The sequence below is a fragment of the Dermochelys coriacea genome, chromosome 1 (assembly GCF_009764565.3).
Source record: "Dermochelys coriacea isolate rDerCor1 chromosome 1, rDerCor1.pri.v4, whole genome shotgun sequence".
Lineage (NCBI taxonomy): Eukaryota > Metazoa > Chordata > Testudines > Dermochelyidae > Dermochelys > Dermochelys coriacea.
In genome coordinates, this window is record NC_050068.2 from 329437575 (window position 1) to 329452324 (window position 14750).

Sequence of the window (14750 nt, forward strand, 5' to 3'; positions counted from 1 at the left end):
GTCTCCTGCTCTGTTTTACCCGCATTCTGCTATATATTTCATGTTATAGCAGTCTCGGATGATGACCCAACACATGTTCGTTTTAAGAACATTTTCACAGCAGATTTGACAACATGCATAGATGGTACCAATAAGAGATTTCTAAGGGTAGATACAGCACTCGACCCAAGGTTTAAGAATCTGAAATGCCTTTCAAAATCTGAGAGGGATGAGGTGTGGAGAATGCTTTCAGATGTCATAAAAGAGCAACACTCCGATGCGGAAAGTACAGAACCCAAACCACCAAAAAAGAAAACCTTCTGCTGGTGGCATCTGACTCGGATGATGAAAATGAACATGTGTCAGTCCGCTCTGCTTTGGATCGTTATCTAGCAGAACCTGTTATCAGCATGGATGCATGTATTCTGGTGGCATGGTGGCTGAAGCATGAAGGGACATATGAATCTTTAGCACATCTGGCACATAAATATCTTGAGATGCCAGCTACAACACTGCCATGCAAATGTCTATTCTCTCTTTCAGGTGACACTGTAAATAAGACGTGGGCTGCATTATCTCCTGCAAATTGTAACCAAATTTGTTTGTCTAAGCCAGTGGTCCACAACCTCTGTTACAATAGCATATTCATGTTCCCAGAAGAGTGTGGCAGGCGCCAGATGACCAGCCACCGAAATGCCACCGAGAAGCAGCGTGGTTGAGAAGCACTGTCGCCAAAATGCCACCGAGAAGCGGAGTCATCGAGAAGCAGCGGCATTTTGGCAGCGGCGCTTCTTGGCGTTGTCGCTTCTGGGCGGCATTTCAGCGGCTGGTTGTCCGGCGACCGTGCTCCTCAGCGCCGGGTTGTCCTGCGGAAGCACTCCTTTGTCAGTCAGTTGTCCCAACAGGCAGCAAGCTGGGGACCACTGGTCTAAGCGATTGGCTGAAGTAGGACTGAGTGGACTTGTAGGTTCTAAAGTTTTACATTATTTTGTTTTTGAATGAAGTTATTTTTTGTACATAATTCTACATTTGTAAGTTCAACTTTCATGATAAAGAGACTGCACAACAGTACTTGTATTAAGTGAACTTAAATATATTTGTTTTTTACAGTGCAAATATTTGTAATCAAAAAACATAAAGTGAGCACTGTACACTTTGTATTCTGTGTTGCAATTGAAATCAAAATATTTGAAAATGTAGAAAACATCCAAAAATATTTAAATTGTATTCTATTATTGTTTAATTGCACGATTAATTTTTTTTAATCGCAATTAATTTTTTAATCGCTTGACCGCTCTATTTTTTTAGAAAACATGTTTAATTAGGCTTTTTTTTTTTTAAAAGACTCATTAGTGTTCATATTTGCCCAATGCAGCATAAAATACGTCAGATTGCTATGCAGACAGGTTGCTACAAAACTTTATTTGAATGCTTTACACTGGGGTGTGGAAAGGTCACAACAGCAACTTTTATTTAAAAACAAATGCTTCAGACAGACATAAGAATGTCATTTTTAGGACATCAAAATCTAGAAAGCAGAGATATTATCCTTTCTAGATCTACCTGTGGCATTAGTCTTACCTCATTTTGTTTATTAAGAGGATCATATAATCCAATGCAGGTATTTCTCCCACTTCCCTGTAAATTAAATAAAATAACTATCAATTTATCTAGATTTATATAGACATTTGTTAAACACTGTTTTCTCTTTTCCAGCATTACTCCTCTCTTCTTTCCTGTCACCAATTCTTTCCATTCCCGTTCATTCCCATCCATTTTCTGGCCTTTGGTTTCATACGTATTACTCTATGACTTCAACTCCAAAAAAGGGGAGTGCGAAAATAGGGGAGGGGTTGATGTGTGTTGTTTTTTAGACCAGTTACATGTGACAACTGATCAACCCCACCACCCACAACTGAATCTGCATCCCCTTATAAGCTGAAACTCACTTCTCTACTTCACTGAAGCTCTATGCAGACTCCCCACTCAACCTCCACAAGAGCAGGATGGCAATGAAGTAGTATCTTGGCATCCTTTGTGCACCATGGAAGGGGATTTTGTGTTGGCCCTCTGTAGGATATTTTGGGGTGGGATGCACCAGATCTGGGGGATCTGCAATTGTCTGGACCCAGTGGCTAAAAACTTCACATCCGGATGCAGAGAGGTTGCCACATAGCCCAGTGACCTACTTGCAGTTGGAGGAAGAGTGTAGCCCCTACCCTGAGAACTATCAAGACAAACGCTAAAAAGATTTCACAAGCTGTTTAAAAGCTTCAGATTGTCAATAATTGTGTTGACAGTCTACTGCCTTGTAAAAAACAAACACCATCTACAGCTGATTTGTATAAAGATGTACTGGTTATTGTTTACGCTACTTCTGAACACAGATTAAACTGTTTCCTTTTCAATGGACAAGACTCTTTATGGTTTTCCAGGCTTTAGGTTTTCCCGATCTATTTCCATTTTTGGCCTCTGACTGGCAGCAAATTGTTGCATTTCCATTTTCAGTTGGAAGCTACTGTCACTCTCACAGTGTGCATAAAGTTCCCAGGCTAATAAGGCTACATCCAGGTATGCAACCTTGCACTCATCAGACTACAATCATTGAGTCTGCTCGATACAATAAACACCACTGTTTTTACCAACAGAGCATGAGAAAAAGGACCTGTAGTGGTTTGAAAAATTACTGCACCTTGTTTTGTGAAGTAGACAAAGGGCCCTTCATTTTAGTTTTTATTTTATTTAATTTTTCCTGGGAATTTATCAGCGTTTATTACCACAACAACAAAAACAGGTGAAAATCAGTGCAAAAAACTATTAATAGTTTTCCTGGGTAAATACTGGGATTTATTTTGGTGAATGGAAAGACGGTGGGAAGTATTCAGTAGATGAACGGAATCCAAAGCATTAATCAACATGGTTTGCTGCAGAACCAAAATAGAACTCAAAACATAATGCCACCTCTGAGTTTAAGAAAACAACACATCTCCAATCTCCAAATAAAACCTTTCATTTGAATAAACAGTTTACAGTTGTAGACTTAGAACTATTAGCCTATAAATATTTCCATTTAATAATTGGGCTGCACCATTTGCCGCACATACACTTAACTTCATCCTTTTCTCCTGGTTTTATTTTTTTTTAAACTTTCGAATACTTCCTTGTGTTCTGAAACGTATTCTGATACAGATTTTCATTTTCTTCCTATTTTAGTGTGTCAAATCTTTAAACTGTTATCTGCTAACAGCTTGAAATGTGTATGTGGTGGGTGTGAGATTCATCAGTAAGTTCAGATTCACATGCACTTCAGAGTTTGCATGCGTGCCTATTTTTTTTTTTTTATTGTGTATATCTTCTAGACTAATACCTCAACAGGCAGCTTTGCATATACACACAGACTAATGTATTATCTTAATACATATATCTTATGCAATATATTGTATTTTCCGAATAAAACAAGTTATTTTTATATAGTTGAATGACACAAAAGTAGGGTGAAATCAGAAAAAAAATAAATACTTTTTGTGACACCCAGGAATTTTTCAGTAAAAAAATCGGTTTAAACTGAAAATGAAGGGGCTTAAGTGCATATAAGGTCTGGTCATGCATTCTCTTAGGTTTTTATACCGGCTACCACAACAGCTCTCGACAACAAAACTCTTCTATGCTCCTATTTTATTTTAAAAAAACGCATGTGCTTAAATTCCACCGACTTAAAATGAATTAACAGGACCAAATTGCGACCTTACTGACTTCAGTGGGAGCAGGAGCAGGCCCCTACAATCTGGCATTTTCTGTACTTTGCTAAGAAAAGTGTATTTCATAAAAAATGGAATCACAGCTGTAATAAGCAATCAAAGTTCCACATCAGGTCTATGCACGTGCTAGCATATTGTTACCAAGTGCATTTACAGGATTCCTACATTGCTTTTCAGGGCAGAAGTGATTACCCTGTGACTAATAAGCTGTTTTTTTTAAACAGGTATGTGACAACTGTATATGCCACGAACGACAAAAGCTATGTTTTTTCTAATCTCAACATTTTATAATTTTTGTAAAAGTTTGAAAATAAGGTCCATCCTCCTCCTTCCACTGATCGTACACACAATACATTTGGTCTTTTTTCACTTGGCAGATACAGATTGTTTTCCAATTGTGTTTAACGGGACAGAAGCCAAAATAGCTCAGTTTAGTGTACATCCTTGTTTGTGCACAAGCCTTGCTGATAATGTCAGTATGAACATGAAATGCTCTGACATGTGTTAGAGTTAACTGCTGCTAGAGAGCCAGCAGGAAGGACACATGTTTACGTGCGTCTCACAGAAATGGTGGCTCATTGATTAATATAGTTTACAGTGGTTATTTAAAATAAATTAAAGACTAAATTGCCTTGGATGAAGTGAGCTGTAGCTCACAAAAGCTTATGCTCAAATAAATTTGTTAGTCTCTAAGGTGCCACAAGTACTCCTTTTCTTTTTGCGAATACAGACTAACACGGCTGCTACTCTGAAACCTGACAATAAAATCTGCAGTTAACCAACACCAGTATGCAGTAATGAAGTTATTTCTCCATAGTTAATATATGGAAGAACAAGGAAATCTGCAGATACTGGGTTAACCATATCTATTGATCTTGAATAAAATTAGAACGCTTTTCGATATCATTTCTGTATATTAACAACAGAGTAGCAACATGAAAAATACTCATCATTCAGAAGACATTCTTCACCAGTTTGCAACAGTTTTACAGTAGGTCAAAAATGGGACTTTAACTACTTATCAGTTACCCACACATACAGTAAAGTTTAGATAAATTGAAGACCCTGTCCCTTCCTGCACAAAAAGAAGTCATAAAAAGATCAGCAGATGGAAACGTTTTGCCATACACAAGAGAACAAAGTAGATAACGCAGTACATTTGTTATCAATCAAATAAGTTACTGCAGAACGAAATCACCTTAGGTGGAATCCTGCCTCCATTAAAGTCATCGGCAAAAACTCCAGTTGCCTATCAGTGGAGCCAGCATTTCACCCTTGAGGCTTAAAAATGGTCCATTTTCCAAGCCTTAACGATTTGATGCAAAAAGCATCTTATGTGCAGGATGAAATTTATACTTTTTGTACATAGCTCCAACTTCTGGAGAAAAAAGTTAGCATACACAAGGATCTGGGATAATTCAAACCCCCATCATGCAACTGCACCAGCATGGATGGACACAACCCTACATGGAATCTCACTAACTTCAGTAGGAATCTATCTGGGCATTAAGGCCTGCACGGATCCCACAGCAGGTCAGACACCTTATTTGTGTGTCTCACACAGACAACACTCCTCTCTCTAGGAGAAGGACGCATGTTGTTGGTTTTTGTTTTTTGTTTTTTTTAAACATACAACATATGACCAGCCCTCAAATTTGCCCTGTGGTGAAAATACTCCAAGGAATACTCTCCACTCCAGTAAAAGGTTTTAAATCTTAAAACCCAAACAAAACATATACGTGGCCTTCCCAAGGGAGCAAGGCTCCAGATGCTGTTTCTGTAGGAGAATGACCTAGCCGGGGGAAGGTCAGCCTACTTTGGGGAGACAGGAGGACTGGGGAATTAACAAAAAACATGTTCTTCAGGAGAGAGTTCACAGCAATTTGGGAAGTGGAAACCTCATGCAAAAGTGTTCTCCACTCTGCTACACCGTTTTCAGGATCTCCCGTCTGCCCCGCTACCACCACCTAGCACCACGCAGCCTGCAGAGGTTACCTCAGCCCTAGGAAATGTAACAAGCTGGGGATAGGGAGGCAAACACGCTGAGCAAGCTCAGTGAATCCTGCTGTTTCTCCCAAGAGCCTGGCTGCCATATGAAGTGATTGGGCTGGCCAGTCTGCAGCCCTGGAATGCTTAATGCAACATTCCATACATGCTAGAAAGAAGGCACTTTCCCCTTACGAACAAAAATTGGCCTCCTCAGGTCTGTGGTGCCCTGAAGATTAGCTGACAACAGCTGCACAGATGAACTTTGCATGGATCAGAGTAAAATATTAACAGATTTTTGTGTAATACAAAAAACTGGTATTTCATGAAACTAAAATATTAAAAACAAAAACAAAGGGAGCTTTGTTAATACTGCCGGGTGATGTGTAAAGGCCCCATAACTGCCTTTGGTGTCCTCATGCAAAGGAGAGCCTACATCCACAAGAAAAGGGAATTCTGCTCCACTGCAGCCGCCTCTTCCTTCCCTCATCCTTGTGGAAGCCCTGCTGGATGCTCTGCAGGGTTTCAGCTCTGCTGTTTGGAGGGGGCAAGTCAAAGAATAAGAGGCATCCCTGGCAACGCAGTTCCATCGAAGTGCACTGCCCTGCAGCCTGTGCCCCCAGCAGATCCCCTAAAATCCAAAATGAATCTGGGTGGGTACTAATAGATTTTGCTAACTGAACCCCAACTTCTTCCAAAGAGGGGGAATCGTCCCCAAACCAATTGGAGATTCTCACAATGCCACAAGATTTAATACTGAGTGTTTCTTCTTCCTTACATGCACTAGGGAGAACAGGGCCCTAAATGTAGGCTTTTGAAGTCGAAGTGACTGTAGCTCTGAAGGATACTAAACAAGTTAAAGATACTTCATAGTTCATGACAACTACAAATACAAGCAGGATTTAAAATTACACAAAACACAGCATGAGGAGGAGTTTGTTTTTTTTTTACCATTAAAAAAGTTTAAAGATGTCACTTATACAGAACCAAGTTTAAGTGCAATAGCTCCGCTTGAATTCAGTAGATTCTGTCTTTCTTGAGCAACTCAGCTCTCAGGGTGGAAGAATGTGCTGTTTATGAAGAATTTGTCTAAGTAATGGCTGTTCGTTTAGGATGAAATCCTGGTCACAGTGAAGTCAATGGCAAAACTCCAATGGACTTGAATGGAGCCAGGATTTCACTCTCAGTCCCTTCAGCCTTGCCCCAAGGAAAAAACAGTTTTTGTAAGTAACCTAAAAGACATCTAAAACTTGTAATCGATCAAATTACAGGTTTTAAATCCCAATGAAAAGAAATGTAAAATGCAAGTATTAGATTAAATTAGACAAATTATTACTTTCTGGTATATCTGAACAGACTCACCTTCCAGGTATAAATAATTTTTCCATTTCTTTCAACATTTACTATGTACGGTTTTGCTGCACTCTTCTCAAAAGTGTCTGAAATAAGAAGTATTAAAGGCATAAAACACTCATTTGGATTAATTTATTGTAGAACTCATGTAAGTTTAAAACAAATCAGCATTAGTCTTACATCTGCAAAAACACTTAAATGAAGGCCTTTCTACAGCCTATTGTGCGTATGAAAAAATGTCTCTTCTTGAGGAAGATAGTATGGTACGCAGCTTCTATTTAATCCTGAATGAAACTTCAAATGAGATGTAATGAGTTTTAAAAACTTATAGAAAAGGAGCTCAGTTTCTAAACACTCCCCACTCACTCACCCAATAACATGGAAACCATGTTTGAATTAATAGTTCTAATTGCCATAGTAATGGAATTCAACCATCTCCTTGCAAAATGTCAAGATCAACTCCTATTTTCCATTAGAATTCTAAATTAGATGTTTGCATTCATTGTATTCTGTATCAGTTTCAACCCATTCTATTAAATGCATACAGGACTTTAGAAGTTAAGTAATGGCTATGCATTGCAAGTTCTCAAACTGCAATCCTCAGAGCACCGGCCAGTCGTCAACACAGAGGTGGAACCAGCACCACGACACTTGTCGCCTTGTTTCCAACTGCTTCTCCAGGCAACTCAGAGAAGTACCTGGAAATGAGGCAGTGCCAGCCTAGCTGCCTCCTCCAGAGGCCCCTTCCACATAAAGAGCAGGATAAGAAACAGAATTTTCTCTTAGTGACCAGAGCCACCAGGGAGCTATACACTGGGGCAGTGATTCTCAAATTTATTTGATCACACCCCCTTCTTTCTGTCTGTAGTAGTTTCACCCCAACTGGGGCACCTGGCTAGCAGCCACTGCTCTCCGGCCACCCAGCTCTGAAGGTGTGCAGTAAGGTTTTTTTTCCATCCTAAATCTTTTCATGCCCCCCCCAGCATAAATTTCACACATCCGAATTTAAGAATTGCTGCACTGGGGTACCTGGAAACTAAGCCGCACAAAGGCATGTGCAAGGATCCCATGTATCAGGGAACCATAGATAAGAGAGTGGGGGTAGAGGAGGGAGAGAATCATCAGAAAGCCACGATGGACAGGAAGGGGAAAGAGAAGGACCAGGCAGCAGGGAAGCCCAAAACAAAAGGAAATAGCATGATTAGTGTATGTCAAAAAGGACAAATCTCATATCATATTAAAGACAATAAAAAGGCATGCCTTCCTTATGCCACTTTTCTAGCAGCTGTGGTTGCTAAAGGGTTGTTGCATCACAAATGGGATCTTGATCGGGAAAGGAAATGTAGTCCATAACAAGAACATTTGATGGCTTCATTTTAATCATTGTATGGTAGTTTGTAACTGCAATGTGGTTCAGAAAGTGTGAATGGAAAAATTCTTCAAGATTCCAGTTAGGTTATTAGCTGGGTTTGACACTAATAACTTTGTGGCTATCACTTAAGGCTGGTAGAGAGTGTGCCTCCTCCATATGGTCAGGTATTTTTATACTATAAACTGGCTTGCGCTAACACAATTAGTAATGAAAAGAACACTTTCTTTGTTTTATTTATTACTGTTAGGATCAATTAAATTCAGAATACTGGGATTTTGTTGTTGGAGAACAAGGGGGAAATCCTGGCTTTCTTTACACTACTAGATTCACCACTTTCCACAGCTGTCAGATTACTCAAAGTCAATTACAACAGCATTACACCAGAGATGATCACCCAATAGTAGCCCAGAAGATCTGTCATTATCCCTTCGAATGATACTATATCCTACATTGATATCAATGGAAATTTCATTGGATTCACCCATTTTTACTAATCCTGAAAGTTTTGGGAACAGTCTCCAAACAAATCCTTTTCCACATAGGAGACTCCCTCAAGGCAGAATTCACTCCAACGTAGAGGGCCCACCCAATAGCCTCTGTACCACAGGGCCTCCTCATCAGTCCAGGATGGAGAGGAGGGAGGACACGTTGAAGGAGCTGCACACCACAAAGGTGATTCTCCTGCCACCCTTACTAAACAAGCACAGACTGAGCATTTGGAGTGGACTGGGGAAGTGATCATTAAATCTGCACTTGAAAGATCCAGTGGACAAAAACCCAATGTAAAGGGCACAAAGAACAATAGCCAATATCCCAGTATCCTACTAGAATAGCAGGCAAGCAACCACACAGCCTGCCTGCATGTCGAGGGTGAATACTGTCCCATCTACCCACAGGCACTGACTTCCCCTCTTTCCCGTGGGTGCTCAACCCCCACTCTGGCCCCGGACCTGCCCCCACTCCACCCCTTCCATGAGGCCCCACCTCTTCCCACCCCTCCATTCTGAAATTTGCTTGAAGTCTTCTTTATACGGATGGCCATTTGAGACTCTCCAGCAGGTTACCAACACCACCAGATTCAGAATAGCCAGGAAGACTTTGTTCAAATATAGCACAGTTTTAATACATAGCAAGAAGTGCTGCTTGTCTTCTGAACATGACTGAGCTAAACAAAAATAAGCCCAGATTTCCTTCATAAACAGTTGAAAACAAATATTTTCATGTGTTTATTTTAAAAAGTTTAATTTCTTTAGTTCTAACCAATGTTTTACAAACACAATGCTTCTACTAGGTAGGACCTATAATAGGAGATATGTCTTTTTGTGAACACAACATACGTGATTGCTAAGTTCAGCATCATACAAGATATTTTTGTCCAAAATCCAGTGATTTGAGCCCTAATACTGACAACATTTATATGGATGCTTAATGTTGTTCATATGAGTTGTCCCATGAGAATAAAGTTAAACATGCATGTGAGACTTCACAAGATAACTCTGTTGAGAAACTGTAGCAACGAGAGCTGAACCCGAGATAGTTTAACTAATAGGCTACAACGCCTTGGGTGCCTAGACACAAAAATAATTTATTTTTAAAAGGTAGAAAAGTAACTATGTGAATAGAAGTTGAAATGCTAAACAGTAACATTAGTAACATCAGATGGGCTTATTCTAAAAATAACTGTTTTTTTGTATTTTTAAAAAGGCCGTGCATGGCCTGTATCAGTCTTAAACAAGATGGTCAGTGCCACGTCCACACTATAAGACGTATTCATATCACAGTAAACCACTCCGGTATATAAGGATAGATAATAATAAATAATAGTAATAATAATAATACCTAACATACGTGGAATACTTTTCAACTACAGACTTTGGGGTAGGAGGGAAGGTAAGGAATTTATTTTTAAAATAATGGGAACTTTCCTATTTACCTTTGGTTTTGTATAAACTTGTTTGGGGCTAAATCAATCTGACATACCCCTTTATAGTGCAACAGTACATAGACAGTTGATTTTTTGAACTATGTATCTTGCCAAAAGGTCTCCAATTGGACATTCAGAATTTAGTACCTATACTAGCATCTCTCTCTACCATGATTAGGGCCCTACCAAATTCACGACCATAAAAAATGTATCACAGACTGTGAAATCGGGTCTCCCCCCTGTGAATTCTAGTCTTTTGTGTGCTTTTACCCTTTACCAGGGATCTCAAACTCAAATCACCATGAGGACCACATGAAGACTAATACATTGGCCCGAGGGCTGCATCACTGACACCTTTTAATACAAAGATACAAAAGCCTCCCCCCTGCCCCAGCCCAGCCCCCACTCCATCCCTTCCATGAGGCCCCGCCCCTGCCCTACCTCTTCCCAGCCCCTATTCCAACCCCTTCCCCAAATCCCAGCCCCGCCTCTTCTCCGCCTCCTCCCCTGAGCACACCGCATCCCCACTCCTTCCCCCTCCCTCCTGAAAAGTCATAAGTGCCACCAAACAGCTGTTTGACAGCGGGAAGCACTGGGAGGTAGGCAGAGGAGCAGGGCGGAGCAGTGCGCTCGGGGGGCGGAGGCGGAGGGCAGGGGGTGAGGGGAGCTTGGCTGCCGGTGGAGTTGGCGCCTATGGCGGGCCACAGGAAATAACTCTGTGGGCCACATGTTTGAGACCCCTGCCCTGCAGATTTCACAGGAGAGATCAGTGTTTCTCAAATTGGGAGTCCTGACTCAAAAGGGAGTTGCGGGGGCGGGGGGTGGCAAGGTTATTGTGGGGAGGGGAAATCGCATTATTGCCACCCTCACTTCTGCGCTGCCTTCAGAGCTGGGTGGCCAGAGAGTAGCAGCTGTTAACTGAGGGCCCAGCTCTGCAGGCAGCAGCGCAGAAATAAGGGGGCAATACCATACCATGCCAGCCTTATTTCTGTTCTGCTGCTGGCAGTGGCTCTGCCTTCAGAGCTCAGCTCTCAGCCAGCAGCTGCTGCTCTCCAGCTCCCCTGCTCTTAAGGAAGGACCATGGCCAGCAGCAGCGCAGAAGTAAGAGTAGCAATACTGCAACCCCCACTACAATAACCTTGCGAGCCCCCCACAACTCCTTTTTGGGGGTGGACCCCTACAATTATAACACTGTGAAATTTCAGATTTAAATATCTGAAATCATGAAATTTACTATTTTAAAAATCCTATGACCATGAAATTGACCAAAATGGACAATTTGATAGGGCCCTAAAGATGATGATTTTTATGCCATTTCCCTCTGCTTTTCTAAACTGAGTCTTCTGTAGTTTTTAAAAAATAGAACTGAACCAGTTACTTCACAGGTGGGTGGGGGGGAACCACTGTGCCAAAAGTCCATTGGGTTTATTTATTGCTTCTCAATTCCCACAGCACCCAACAGAATAATTTAGCAATCACATATTGTTGTGGCATCTAACCGTTAATTTAATTTTAATTACCATTTATTTACAAAATTGATTAAAGTTTGTTTTTTTTTTAAAAGGGGAGGTTACTTTTTGGAGAAATGGGGAGTGAGAGAGGAAAGTTTTGTGAAAGAAAGGGATAACATCTAGCATACATGATAGTAGTCTGTTAGTAGGAAGTTAAATCTACATAGGTTATTTCCTGTTGTCATATACAATTGTTTCACTTTGAACACTCTTTGCCAAATTCATCTCTGATGCATGAGTGACTTTAGTGGAGAGCTATACCAAGGATGAACTTGGCTCACATTTCAAAGTAGTTGCTTTTAAGTACACATACTTTAGAATAACCGGTTTAATGTTATATTTGTTTTTAGACTCTGATATTTACTCAAGGAGTTGGCAGCTCTCAAGGAGTTGGCATGTCACCTTAAGTGCAGTCTGCTTCTCATGTTTGTAACAGAACCATTTTCACTTCCCTGCCATAACAGATGAAACTCCTTGATTCTCCATTTTTAAAAAATAAATAAAGTGTCACCATCTAAAATATAAACTCACAACATACGGAATAACTTTGCAATTTGCATCACTTTTAAAGTGAACATTTACTTACATAAATGATGAGTGGACTGGATTCTAAACGTGACTTTAATGGCATTTGAACGTGGTGTAAGTCAGTCCAGTATCAGGCCCAGCTATCTTTGTAACTGGCAGCCAAGGAGCATACAAATGGGGAAACCATAACATGCAGCAAGGCAGACAGGTATTTCTAGATACGTTTTGGCAACGGTTCACAGATCGTGCTCCTGGCACCTGACTAAACCATGCCAAAAAGAGACACTACTTCACTCACGTAGGCCCAAGTTTAAACGCACCTAGGCTCTTTTGACATGGTCACCACTCAGCACACAAATAGCATGTTGCTGTTATTACTGCCATAAGCTAAACTAAGGTGCTGCTTCATGAAAAATTAGATTCCAGCCAGCTTGGCTTTGACCCAGCAAGGACATTAATATCACAACATGTCCAACTTCTTCCCCCTCCCTTTGTGTTATGTCCCATTTTAAGAACGGGGGGCGGGGGGGAAGGTTGTGGGGGTGTTTAAAGGGCCGGATAACCATACATATGCGCACACACTTCAGAAGCCAGGGCCACATCTGGGCAGGCGGAGGGCGAGGGCACTTGCCTTACAGGTGAGCCGAGCAGGGGTGGGGGCGACCCTACAAAAACCAAGCCTGCGTGGGCAGGAGGGAAAGCGCCGCCCCGAGCATCAGCGTTACCTAGAGCCGCTGCCGGACCTTGCGCCCAGAGCCACGGGACCACATCGCTCTGGAGATCGAAGTCGGCGCTCAGCTGGAGCAGCATGGCGATGGCGCCACCCGCCTGGCCCCTGGCTGCGGGGGGCAGACTGGCAAGAGCAGGGGTCCCGGAGGAGCCCGCGCTCCGTCCGCCCCTCCGGCCCCTAGAGCCGGCGGCGTGGGCGGGGCGGGGCGGGGCGCGACGCTTCCGCCCTCCGCCCGCGCAGGGCCGCTGCTTTCGCTTCTGCCCGAGCGCGGGCGCGCTGGGGAGGGCCCGGCCCGGCCGGGAGCTGCTCCGAGCGGCGCCCTACTGGCTGCCGGGGGTGTCATTCAGCTCCGCGCGCCTTGGAGTGGCTGGGCGCGCGCGGCGGCCCCCGGGCTGCAGCCAGAGGGGAGGCTGCGCTGAGCAAGCGCCGGTTGTGCTTGGGCGTCCCTGCTGCAGGCCGGCCGATGATTTTTCGTCGGCCTGGGCTTTCGCCGCGCTGGTTGTTGGCGGCGCTTTACGCAGAGGGCTGAGAAATGGGCCGTGCCCGCCGGCGACAAGTAATTGGCAATAAGCTAAAACGCTGGAGGTCGGCAGTGGCACAAAACCAACCCCCGGATCCAACACCTCCAAACTCAGGGGAATGTTGGATTCTGGGGCAGATCTGCTGCCCTTCGTGGCTCTAAAGCCCTCCAGGAGCCTGTAATGAGGGTATCGCAAGCTAATGGTGTCAGCAGTAGGTGCGTGGGCGGGAGGGGGGGGTGTTGTATTATTATTCCCTCTTATATTATTACAAGAGCACCCAGAGGCCCTGGTCAGCATTGTACCCCCTTTGGGCTGGGCAATTTACAGGCACGAACGATGAGCCACCCAGTATAGTAGTTGCTTATAGAATCATCAAACTGGAAGCGACCTCGAGAGGTCATCTAGTCCAGTCCCCTGCACTCAAGGAAGGACTAAGTATTATCTAGACCATCCCTGACAGGTGTTTGTCCAACCTGCTCTCAAAAATCCCCAATGATGGAGATTCCACAAGTCCCCTAGGCAAGTTACTCCAGTGCTTAACCACCCTGACGGGAAGTTTTACCTAATGTCCAACCTAAACCGCCCTTGCTGCAATTTAAGCCCATTGCTTCTTGCCCTGTCCTCAGCGGTTAAGAAGAACAATTTTTCTCCCTCCTCCTTGTAACAACCTTTTATGTACTTGAAAACTGTCATCATATCCCCTCTCAGTCTCCTCTTCTCCAGACTAAACAAACCCAATTTCTTCAATCTTCCCTCACAGGTCATGTGTTCTAGCCTTTTAATCATTTTTGTTGCTCTTCTCTGGACTTTCTCCAGTTTGTCCACATCTTTCCTGAAATGTGGTGCCCAGAACTGGACACAGTACTCCATTTGGGGCCTAATCAGCTTAGAGTAGAGCGGAAGAATTACTTCTCGTGCCTTGCTTACAATACTCCTGCTAATACATCCCAGTGGTTCCCCAGGCCCTCATAGCCCACACAAGCCATGGGGGTAAGGAGGTTCCATTGAAACAACAGCACAGCTTCAAGTTCAGCTCCACGGATTGCAGCAGAGAGAGAGAGAGAGAGAGTGTGTGTGTGTGACAGGCT

General features: G+C 42.9%; 1 protein-coding gene across 5 annotated transcripts in view; it reads right to left on the bottom strand.

Moving 5' to 3' along the window:
• The window catches only part of LOC119849875 (gamma-secretase activating protein), a 62422-nt gene extending 48865 nt beyond the window's left edge, over window positions 1–13557 (bottom strand). For 2 of the 5 annotated variants that reach the window (XM_038387193.2, XM_038387190.2), the window contains exons 1-3: window positions 13137–13362; window positions 7086–7162; window positions 1561–1617 (exon numbers count right to left, since the gene is read on the bottom strand). In XM_038387193.2, the coding sequence (XP_038243121.1) occupies window positions 1561–1617; window positions 7086–7162; window positions 13137–13221 (219 nt within the window). In that variant the 5' untranslated portion in view covers window positions 13222–13362. Of the gene's footprint in view, window positions 1–1560; window positions 1618–7085; window positions 7163–13136 lie in introns of all 5 variants that reach the window. The other 3 variants (XM_038387189.2, XM_038387188.2, XM_038387191.2) reach the window with 3 other exon arrangements.
• Between the last annotated feature and the right edge of the window lie 1193 nt (window positions 13558–14750).